General features: G+C 37.8%; 1 protein-coding gene across 1 annotated transcript in view; it reads right to left on the reverse strand.

Annotated features, from left to right (window-relative positions):
• Window positions 1-11,458, reverse strand: part of cul3b (cullin 3b) — a 28,883-nt gene extending 17,425 nt beyond the window's left edge. Inside the window, exons 1-4 of the mRNA XM_039654877.2 lie at window positions 11,243-11,458; window positions 9,748-9,945; window positions 3,248-3,361; window positions 2,819-2,979 (exon numbers count right to left, since the gene is read on the reverse strand). Of these exons, the coding sequence (XP_039510811.1) occupies window positions 2,819-2,979; window positions 3,248-3,361; window positions 9,748-9,945; window positions 11,243-11,305 (536 nt within the window). The 5' untranslated portion in view covers window positions 11,306-11,458. The remainder of the gene's footprint in view (window positions 1-2,818; window positions 2,980-3,247; window positions 3,362-9,747; window positions 9,946-11,242) is intronic.
• Between the last annotated feature and the right edge of the window lie 1,198 nt (window positions 11,459-12,656).

The following is a 12,656-nucleotide window of genomic DNA, read 5'->3' on the forward strand; positions in this document are numbered from 1 at the left end:
TCGTTGGTTGCTGAGGAGCAAGTAAACTATAGTGGTCAGACTACAATCCCACCCACTTTGAAGCGGTAATAACTGCAGTGGAAAAGCGAACCGAGCCGTGCCGAGTCATACCACGCAATGGAAAAGCGAAGTGAGCCGAACCGTACTGAGCCGTACCAGCAGTGGAAAAGCGCCATTATGCTCACCAAGGCTGCATTTATTTAATTAAAAGTGCAACAACAACAAAAAACAGTAATATTGTTAACTATTATGACAATCCATCAAGATCTAAGATCAAAGCTGAATGTTCAGCATCATTCCTCCAGTCTTCAGTGTCACATGATCCTTCAGATTATGCTAATTTGATGCTCAAAAAACTTTATTATTATCAATCTTGAAAACAGTTTTTTTTTCAGGATTCTAGAAAATTCTAAATAGAAAGTTCTATTTATTTGAAATAGAATCTTTTGTCACATTATAAATGTCTTTACTGTAACTTTTAATCAATCAAAATGCATCCTTGCTCAATAAAAGTATTGATTTGTTTTATTTCTAACCCTCCCCCCCCCCCCCCCCCAAAAAAAAAAAAAAAACATATTACTGACTCCAAACTGTTGAACGGTAGTGTATAATGTTACAAAAGCTTTTTATTTCAGATAAATGCTGTTCTTTTGAACTTTCTATTAATCAAAGAATCCTGGAAAAAAAATTATAATAGTAATAAACTTTTTTCTTGAGCAGCAAATCATCATATTACAATAATTTCTGAAGTAATGATGCTGACTATTCAGCTTTCAATTAGACTGAAATAATATTTCACAATATTACTGATTTGTTTTTTTTTCTGGTATTTTTAATCAAATAAATGCAGCATTGGTGAGCAGAAGAGATTCTTTTAAAAATCATGCCGATCCCAAACTTCTCATTTTTAATTTACACTTAAAAGATTAGTTAATCTAAAGCGAAGGACACGTACAGTAGGGTGCCTGTAAGAGTGCCCGTGTTGAAAAAGTAAAGAACTACACGTCTAACTGGATCCTTCACAGAAACAAGTGAGCAAAAACTACATATTTCAATTTACTGATATGCAGGATGTTTTTACTCACTATTACAATAAAATAGTCTGCTACCACAGCAATCTTCCGCACTGAACGCAGTCTTACTTTCGTGTAAGATGCATAAACGATATCACTGTATACCCAGCAGGGCTTTTTTCCCACTGGCCAAGTCCCAAATTGTCACTAGCCCTACTGAGATGGGCAATATGGCCTAAAATATATCATCACAATAAAATTTGTGCCACCATTTTAATTTCAAAATATGTAATCCCCCATTTCCACCTTCATGCAGTGACATAATACACATCGGCTTTATATGAAAATGCCTTTTGCTTCTGCATGGTGACTGCTAACCCTTTGTCCACGTCACATCAAAAACGACAGAGAAAGAAAGCATTCTGACACAGAACAGAAAAATGAAAATAAGAAAGAATGTCCAAGTATGTAAAGAAAGTTTGGTAAAGCTTAACTTAAAATTAATATACTGAAATACTGGAATAAAGACTTAATTAACCAACATCTAACAAACTGATGCGAAGTTCAGGAGTAGGGCTGCACTATTGTAGAAAAAAGTAAATAAAAAAAATGCAATAACTCGTTAAATAATTCAATACGTGACACGATAATGCTTTAAGTGTATAAAATAAATTAAAATTGTACTATATATAGGTTCTGTGAGTGCTCACCAACACAGGATTATGGACATAAATGTGTGTATGTGGCCATTTAAACTGCAGAAATAACCTGAAATCTAATCTTCGTTATCTTTTGAAGTATTAAAATCATTGCGTTATTGTAAGCAATTGCGATATACATATCTTTTGTACCGTACATATCTATATTTTGATAATTTCTATATGGTGCAGCCCTATTTAGGTGATATTAATATCAGTTCATTTTTGAGTGTCTTTTATGTCTGTTAGGCAAAAAAAAAATTAAAACAACAATTTATTTATTTTTTACAATACATCAAGAGGATGAATTTATCCCTATTATTGTGCGGCTCCTCATATTTACCGATGCTAATGCTTTGTAAACTTGTCACAATATCATATTTTTCATACCAGTATGCTTTATGCATAAAGAGATTTTGAAGTTATAGTTCACCCAAAAAGGAGAATTCTGTCATATTTACTTACCCTCATGTCGTTCCAAACCTCTATGACTTTCTTACCTCTGTGGAACACAAAATAAGATACTTTGAAGAATGTTGGAATTGTAATCCAACAGTTTTTTACCATTAACTTCCACTGTATGGACAAAAAACTTCAAGACTTTTCTCAAAATATCTTATTTCGTGTTTCACAGAAGAAAGTAAGTCCTACAGATTTGGAACGACCTGAGAGTGAGTAATTGATGACAGAAATGTCTTTTTTGGTAAACTCTCCCTTTAATGAAACCAACCGCACTCACTCTTGATTTAACGAATCAAGGGAATAGATCATTAAGTACAATTAATTGTGGAATTTCTTTTTTTGTAATTTTGAATTCAAATATAATTCTGATATATGACCTATTTTATGTTAAATTTCTCAGTACTTTTTACACCCCAGTTCATTCCAGGGTTTAATCTCAGACCTTCAAGCCAGAGGCTCATGCTTTGATGTTGTGTGTGCACAAAAAGGGAATAGCAAAGAGAGCACATGTGGGCCTCACATCAGGATTTATAAAATCTCCTTGGCAAAGAACTTAGCAGACATAGGGTTTGATCAATTACACAAAGATTTCTGCATGGTCTATATCTGCTATGCAACCACAAGACAAGACAAGACGAGACCCACCTGTCCACCACCTCTCCTTTTCTCTCTCGGGCAATCATGTCTAGTAAGGTCTGCCTTAGATGGTCCCGAATGCAGCCGTATCGAACCACCTGGTCTCTGAAGATGATGAGGCCTAGATTATAGACGTTCTCCACATTATTCTGCTGAACATACACCCGGTCCTATACAAAGACAGAAGGGGAGACAGAGAGAGAGGGATAAGCATAATAAAGGAGATACAGCTCTTCTCCGAGCAACAGTCAGATAAGTTGGAAATATCCACAACCACCCAGCAGGAGAAACTAAAATATATCTGCAGTTGCTGAAAACATCCCAGTGCTAATGCAAGCCCAGTTGTAATGCAAGCCCTGTGAAAAGCTCCATTCACACAGACAAGTAGCAAGATGAAAATCAAACCACACACAATGAAAGGTTGCCACGAGGACCCACCATGTACATCAAGATGTCTCTGATCATCACCATAGCCGTCTGGTGGTCGTTCCAGGCTTGATTCAGTGTTTGCAGAAAGTTGTTATTCAGGGAGTTTAACACATCCTCGCGTACCTTTTAAAGGACAAAAAAAAGATAGGGAAACAACCTGATAATTCATATCAACCCAGCAAGCAGAAACCCAACTTGGTGTAATTTAATTCATTAATGAAGCACTTTTCTTTCTTTTAACTTAAACACATGACATACATTAAAAATCACACCTCAAACCCACTTAAGAGAGTCCCTTTTATCTCATTAATCCAATAGCCTGTTCACATCAAGACAAATGTTCAGTGCCAAAACATTTTCCTTTGAATTAAAGTCTGTTAACGTGTCTGTGCTGTGCAAACCAACACGCACTTTCCAAACTAAATTATTACATTTATCTTGCCTAAATGTTTGCGCTCACTGCATTTTACAATGGGGTAATATTGTTGATAAGAATTTACACAACACGAAGAGGCTTGATTTAAATTATTTAATTACGTTAAAATAAGTAGCACAAATAAACACAAAATAATTAAGATACAAATAAAGAGAAAAGTTTTTGAATAGGTCTAACACTAGTATTCATAGACAAAAACTGAATAAAGTAATCAAATGGAAAATAACACTGGGTATTATTTTAGTTCTGAATAAATTAAACACATAGGCTATTAATCCTGATTCCTTTAACTTAAAGCTCTCTTTTGTTGTTTTGACGACAAAATTAATGACCGACACATATGGGTGCTGTCACTTTAAGAGCTAGTGCACGGACTCTTTGTTCATTATACTGGCATGCGTTTTATGCTTATTAAAGACAAAACCGACTATGTTTAGAGTATACTCACGAAGACCGAAATTGACACAGTTTTGAGGGTTAAAGCAATATAAGCCAATTGAATAGAAAATCATCCCAGAGAGATTAGATTAGATTAACATCGCTTGAATGTTTAACCTGGTAAGACTGGCCCGGTTGTGCAAGTGAAAATTGGATGGCGGGTGTTCATTTCATAAACTGTGGACAATGGTAGCTTATTTAACCTGTTAACCATCGCGCCGACGCTCTGAAGCATTTTTTTGTAGGCTATAAATTAATGTATGTCCAAAAACCGGATAATGTCATACTTTTTAGTGCTGTCGTGGCGTAATAATCTGTTTGGTTGTAAATTTACCTGAATGAAATTAAATCGAATGTATCCTGTGGAATCATTCATTCACAGAGAGCATACGAAGATGTTCAACGAATAAAGATCTTCATCGCTGGCAAAAAATATGATGCATTTGCAGATTTGCTTTCACTAGACTAGACTGTAGATCCATGGCCACTTCATCCAACGCTCTTCATGTTCTTAAATCTTCCTGTTAATTACGACTCCTCGAGTGTGAATTGAAAGCGCTTCAGACGATTCAGCGCGTGAGGAACTGAACAGATCAACTGATTCGAGAACCGATTTAGACAGATCTGACAGCTTGTTTGATGAAGTCTTTGAACAGAATCGAGAGTGATTCATTTGTAAATGTCAGAATTGCGCGAAAATATAACGATTTTCGAAAAAGCTATTTATGATCCCAACCCAACTTTGATTAACAGCGATATTTTTTTAATCGCCCGATAAGAGTCTCACGTTAACGCCGATAACGGCCCAGCACTAGTAGAAAGAATTCAATAAGACGGCAGAGATGACTGCAAATATTTGAATTTCAAAAGCAATAATTGTTTTTTTAAGTATAAATGGAAAAGTGCCATCCAAAAAACCTTCAATATCATATGTTGTAGGCTATAAAGAAAATAAAAAGGACATGAGCAAATACAAACCCAATTCCATAAAAGTTGGGACACTGTACAAATTGTGAATAAAAACAGAATGCAATGATGTGGAAGTTTCAAATTTCAATATTATATTTAGAATACAACATAGATGACATATCAAATGTTTAAACTGAGAAAATGCATAATTTTAAGGGAAAAATAAGTTGATTTCAAATTTCATGGCATCAACACATCTCAAAAAAGTTGGGACAAGGCCATTTTTACCACTGTGTGGCATCCCCTCTTCTTTTAATAACAGTCTGCAAACGTCTGGGGACTGAGGAGACAAGTTGCTCAAGTTTAGGAATAGGAATGTTGTCCTATTCTTGTCTAATAAAGGCTTCTAGCTGCTCAACTGCCTTAGGTCTTCTTTGTTGCATCTTCCTCTTTATGATGCGCCAAATGTTTTCTATGGGTGAAAGATCTGGACTGCAGGCTGGCCATTTCAGTACCCGGATCCTTCTTCTACGCAGCCATGATGTTGTAATTGATGCAGTATGTGGTTTGGCATTGTCTTGTTGGAAAATACAAGGTCTTCCCTGAAAGAGACGATGTCTGGATGGGAGCATATGAAGAGTTCAGATGCAAAAGCCTCTAAATGCCATTTGAAATTTTCTTCTTTAATGATGATTTTTTTTTCACTTAAATAACAATTAATAGGTAATCTTCATCGCCATTTAAGTGAAATCACTGAACTTAAATATACAAGCTTGATAAAAATGATCATTCTAGGAGAAAATTTCAAATGGCACTTAGAGGCTTTTGCATCTGAACTCTTCATATGTTGTTCTAGAACTTGGATATACCTTTCAGCATTGATGGTGCCTTTCCAGATGTGTAAGCTGCCCATGCCACACGCACTCATGCAACCAAATACCATCAGAGATGCAGGCTTCTGAACTGAGCGCTGATAACAACTTGGGTTGTCCTTGTCCTCTTTAGTCCGGATGACATGGCGTCCCAGTTTTCCAAAAAGAACTTCAAATTTTGATTCGTCTGACCACAGAACAGTTTTCCACTTTGCTAGAGTCCACTTTAAATGAGCCTTGGCCCAGAGAAAACGCCTGCGCTTCTGGTTCCCGTTTAGATATGGCTTCTTTTTTGACCTATAGAGCTTTAGCCGGCAACGGTGAATGGCACGGTGGATTGTGTTCACTGACAATGTTTTCTGGAATTATTCTTGAGCCCATGTAGTGATTTCCATTACAGTAGCATTCCTGTGTGTGATGCAGTGCCGTCTAAGGGCCCGAAGATCACGGGCATTCAGTATGGTTTTCCGGCCTTGACCCTTACGCACAGAGATTGTTCCAGATTCTCTGAATCTTTGGATGATATTATGCACTGTAGATGATGATAACTTCAAACTCTTTGCAATTTGTCTCTGAGAAACTCCTTTCTGATATTGCTCCACTATTTTTTGCCTCAGCATTGGGGGAATTGATGATCCTTTGCCCATCTTGACTTCTGAGAGACACTGCCACTCTGAGAGGCTCTTTTTATACCCAATAGCCGCGTTTCCACTGCCGGGCTAGGGCTGGGCCAGAGCTAACAGCGAGCCGAGCCGAGCTAGTGGCCTCGGGCCTCAAGCACCGGGCTTGCGTTTCCACTGCCGGGCCAGTAGCCCCACAGCGCTGCCCCAGACCCCACCCCTAACACGCCTTTCTGTATCAAACGTCATAAAACCCAACCCATTTCAGCGGGTATTATGAATTAATTTATTTTTTAAATTAGGAAGATAGCATGTATATTAACTCACCTGCCGTAGTGGCTGCAATGTCAGACAGGCGATTCTCCATTTCAAGCAGCGATTTTTTGCGCGATATAACAAGTAGGGCTGCGGGCACGTTTTCAAGTTATTCATAACCGAGGCCCATTGGTTAATACTCGGTGCATAGTGTGCGCAACCTCGAGATACAGAGTTAATTTTTTAACACATTTAATAACTGATTGGACCCCATCTGAAACGAAATTAATTAGAAATAAAACGCAGCAAGTACGGAGCAGTTAAAGCCGCATTTCCATCACCCTTCAAATTGCCAATTGAAAATAAGCAAAACGTCCATTTCACAAAAACTCCGTGTCTGCAAATAAAAATAATAATAATAACCATCATCATCATTATTGTAACATTTGATTAGGCTGCATATGTAGAAGACGCCTTTATCCAAAAAAGGAACAGAGCACAAATAAACACAATATTTTTGACGCATATCAGCGCATATCCAGTGTGTGTGGAGCACGCACTGATGGCTGCGAGACGCCCATGTGAACACTTTGCAGTTTCATTGCATTTCTTTCAGTGGAAACAACTTAAAATACTCTTTCATGTCTGGTCATACAGAAAATAATAATACATTTTTCGCAAATACATATATTATTTGCGTAAACTCATAGCCTAATAACAAGAAAACGTTGTGCTTTAACAATTAATCAAAGCGCGCTTCATGATCTCCGTGAATTGAAGCACGAGACCTGATACAGCCACCGCATTCGAATTTGTTCGTTTTAAATTGGACATTTAAAGCTTTAGTCAACAGGGGTTAGGCCTATATCCTTTGTAGATTAAAGCTTTAAATGTCCAATTTAAAACGAACAAATTCGAATCGAAAGCCAATATCTTCTATGTAATTATGTAGCTAATTAATTTCTCTCTAAATGTGCATCCGGAGATAGAGATATGTTTTTAGCCGAAAACATTTAGAAAACAATAGTTTATTAATAAACAATTAATGCCTCGTTATTTTTTACATTATTTTATTATCAGACACATTTATTATAGCCTATAAATCACCTATAATCCCCTTTCTGTAGGCTGTGGTTACGGTTCTTCTCATTCAGCACTGCGGGGAAAATATCATTTCCAGGTTCTAATTTGGCCTCAGAAAACCAGTAAAATATATATTTTTTCATATTAATTTGTCGAATATTTTAAATGTTTAAGGGGCAAAAAAATCAAACAAATATCTGAAAATTCGTTGATATGTAGCCTATATATAGCCTATATATTTTTGCGCAGCATTTGGCATAGGCCTACAGTTCAAATTAAAATGTTATGCAATTTTAAACGGTTAATTGGTTAAACATGGACACCCCTATGTGCATCTTGCTTCAGATCATAAGGTTCCATAACACCGATAAACTCCGCCTTTTACCTTGAGCACGCCTCTAGCCCGAGCTGGACCCCTCTGGCCCAAGGTTTTCGACGGGCCAGAAATCCTGGCCGTTGGCCCTGAGGAAGCCCCGATCAAGCCCCGGAAGTGACAGTGGAAACGCGACTGGCCCTGGCACGCACTAGCACGGCCCGGCCCTGGCCCGGCAGTGGAAACGCGGCTAATCATGTTGCCAATTGACTTAAGTTGCAAATTGGTCCTCCAGCTATTCCTTATATGTACATTTAACTTTTCTGGCCTCTTATTGCTACCTGTCCCAACTTTTTTGGAATTTGTAGCTCTCATGAAATCCAAAAGGAGCCAATATTTGGCATGGCAAATTAAAATGTCTCACTTTCAACATTTGATATGTCATTTATATTCTATTGTGAATAAAATATAAGTTTATGAGATTTCTAAATTATTCCATTCTTTTTTTACTCACAATTTGTACAGTGTCCCAACTTTTTTGGAATCGGGTTTGTATAAGTATCACAAGTGTTATAAGGAAAAGAAAAAGAATGTTTGTAAAATGAAGCATCACAAAGATGTTGTGTACAAGGAAAAGACAAAGAAAGTGTGTAAAATGAACTGCAACTGTCAGAAGGACAGCTCATGAAGAACCAATCATGTACAGAAAGGATTGCTCAGAGAACTTCAGAGGAACAGTTCAGAAGAAATGTTAATAATAAAGATTGGATCAGCTGTGCTCCTTTTTTGGAACACTTGAATACTTTTTTTTTGTGACAGCCTGACCCAGACTCTACCCCCAGTTAAGTTGAGTTTGAGACCCCTGCTTTATTGGCTCCTGGCCCTTTAAAAGCAGCCACTGTTGACTCTTTACGTCCATCATAAGACTGCTCTTACGTTATGAAGAAACTGGACAAAACAACATTTTGGCATAATTGTGTGTGCTATTGTTCGTTCAAGTGTGAAATAGAGCTGTATTCTGGCCCGTGGTCGGTGCATGCACATGATACTGGCGCGCATCTTTATGCAAGTCATATACAGACATGCAGCGTGCTCTTTTGACTTGTCACATATGAATAGTTTAAAAGCATTCGCACGAATAAGAGCCAAGCGGGATCATAACACTAGCCAAGGTTTGGCAAAAAAATAAGAGATGCTGTGTTAATTGTGTTAACAGCCCTAATTTGTTTATTTCATATAAAATCGCAGCATTTTGCATCATATAATCACAACATCGTCAATCCTGCAGCGCTACTTTCTACCCCCTGATATCCCTCTTCCACTGAACTGGTGCTGGATCTTCAGGTAGCTTAAACAGCACAGAATCGCATTAGCAACACCAACGCCATAGGATAACATTCTCAGTAAATGTATGAACTTTGGATAAAAGCATCAGCCAAATGCATAAATGTATCAGTTCTTGTGTCAGATTCAGTACTCGGCCAGGGGATCTGAGAACTGTGGAAACGCACAGAATGGTTCCAGATCAGACACCAGCACCCTCATGGTGGAAAAGAGGAACGACAGAGACATATGGCTCTTACTTTGTTGATGAGATGTTCTGTGACCACCTCCCTCAAGCCTGTGTAGAGCTTCTCTCCGTGTTTGTGAAGGACCATGGTGTAGGCGTTCCTGTAGAGCTCCTCGAAGCTTAGCCCACTGTTGTTTTTCCTCTGGATCTCCTGAATGGCATTTTTCAAGAGATCCCAGATGTTGTTGACATATTTCTCATCCATGGTCATCTGTAATGAGGTGGAGATCAAATAAGTGGGGAAACCATTAAGAGAGAAACGGTGATAGAGTTGCTCAAAACTTTCGATAATAATGTGATAATGAAGTTTGCCCGATTCAAAATATAAAGCATCATCAGAAGCAGTACCTTCCTCTTGATATGAGTCAGCATAACCCTGAATTGGTAACAGATTACCAATCTAGATATTAAATTAATACACAATGTAAGAAAATGTGGGAATATTACAACAACCACAAAGTGCATTTTTCATAAAGAAAGATAACACAAACAACCTTGACAAGCATAGCATCTCACGAAAAGGCACAATTACTGTGCCATTTTCTGGTTGTCACGGAAAACCTCCATGGTTAATAACAGACTACACCTATGTAATGGTTACTCTACTGGGACACCTGTGTGAACTTTAGGCGACGGCTTAGAGAACATTGGACGACACTTACTTCAATGTTTCATGACACTCATACATTGTAGCTTACCATATCCATATGTCTACTGAGGCAATGCAGAAGTCTTGGCCAACAGGACGGGGATGGGGAGCTGTCTCAAAGTCTGAGTATCTTAAAACAGGTGTGTGTTCTGGAGTAGTCTATATTTGCTTAAAATCAAACTGCAATATCAAACAGTTCAGATCAATAGATGTGATTCACAACAAAACTGCTCGTCAGCATCGGTTTGGTTTTACAGTATTGAGTATTTAGACCAGACCAACTGTAAACATCACACACACTCTTGCAGCATTAGGGCTAGTGAACTTGTTTCTTCGCTGGCAAGAACTAAACGCTCACTAGAAGCGTGTCACATCACACAGGTGAATTTGCCTGGCCATGTGTGACATATACAAGACAACGACACATCATGGGAAAAGTTATCATAGACAAATCAACCTGCCAAAAACAACACTACTATAGCGAATCTGATTGAATAGTGTTTAACTCAAATTTACCGGTGATTGTATATGTACACTGAGGGAACCTCTACAGTGAAATCATCATTGTATTTGGGAAATCGTGCGTTTATTTATTATTATCTCCAACTTACTGCTGTTAAACAGGTTAGCCAGCTAACAACAGGCTCGTTGCGTTGTCATTATGACCAACAAAAAAAAACAACGCATGAGATCCTAAATCTAGATCAACCTGGCACTCCTCTCATGATGGTTATTTGATTATTTGTGGGATATGGGAAAACATCGAGGCAGTGTGAAGGGATTTGTCCACATAGGCCTGTCAGCTTGGATCCCCGGAGCTCGAGTGGATGTTCCGCCTGTTCTGAACGCTCATACTCACAGGAAAGGCTCGTATCCTCATCTTGGTGTCTTTTTTAGTCCCCCCTTTGCTGAGATTTGACATGTCTGGCTTATTCCCCGCCGTTGTCTCCTTTCACATGAAAGTCTTCTCTGACAAAAGACGGGGAACACGTATACTGAGGCAGCGCTGAGCCCCCACTTGACCTTCTTTACGAGTCTCACTCTTCGGACTTGTTGACAACCGCTTCGCATTCAGCTACTTTCGGGCTCTAGTGATGGCGGACGCGCAAATCTCGCAGATTCTCTACACTGAGGTGAACTCACGCGAGATCTTATATTGCACAATTTGTTGATTCTTTAATATATGCCATAGCTCATTACATTTAGTGGCCCTCAATATTTTAGAAATTTGTACTTGCATTTTTTTATGGAATAATTAATAACTGTATTTCGGATTATGTAAATGTTATTGGCTAAAGACTGTGCTCAACAAGTTGGAGGTTTTCAAATTGGGGTCTGCTGACCCCCAGGGGACTGCAAGGGAGTGACAAGGCTAGAGAAAAACATTTACAAAAAAATATTATAATAATAATAATATAAATAAATGAGTAAATCGATAAATTAGATCGAAATAAATACATAAATAATTTTAAAAATAAAAAATGAGCTAGTTGTGTATCCATTAAATAGATTAAATTAGAACAAAATAAATGAAATAAAAATATATGAATATAAATACAAAGTAAATACAAATTGTATTAATATTAAATAATCAAAAAATAACTTTTTTTAATATTAAGTTTTATTTTATTTCTATAAAAACTGGTTGTTTATTAAAAAAAAAACAGATGCCTTATAAATTTTAGGGTGGAGGGGTCCATGGCATCTACTGTACAAGAATGCTTTCCCCTGAAGTAACAAAGTTGCATTCCTCAGAGGCGCTTGACTGCCCAGAAATGAGCCTTTGGCCTTTTTGAGTCATATCCTCATGTCATTTTGTCTAATTAGAGGGGTTGGTGCACATCTAGACGAATATTTCCAAAGATTAGTATGAAAATCTGTCCTAACAATTGCTATAAATAACATGTCTTCATTTATCCATTAAACAACTGTAATTGGTCCATTTGGACAGGCACTGGGAAATGTAACAAGTATCACGTGACAACGCTGTCTTCAGCAACGATAATAATTTATTCGAAACAATTCAAGTAATCAACAAAACACACTGAAATTCATGGCGTTTCAACACAACTTCTGCTCACGAATTTAAAGGCGTCTTCCAAACGATCCAATGGATGGCGCTGTCGCCTCACAGCGGGTCGAGTACCAGTAGGGGGACCTGACCACCATCAAACAAACCAAACGTGGGACGATTACTAGTTTGTGTGGGACAATGTGAGACATGTTACCAAAACTAAAACATAACCCGAAACTGTTATATAATGTCTATTTGA

The sequence above is a fragment of the Pimephales promelas genome, chromosome 16 (genome assembly GCF_988280905.1).
Source record: "Pimephales promelas chromosome 16, fPimPro1.hap1.1, whole genome shotgun sequence".
In the NCBI taxonomy this organism is placed as follows: Eukaryota; Metazoa; Chordata; class Actinopteri; order Cypriniformes; family Leuciscidae; genus Pimephales; species Pimephales promelas.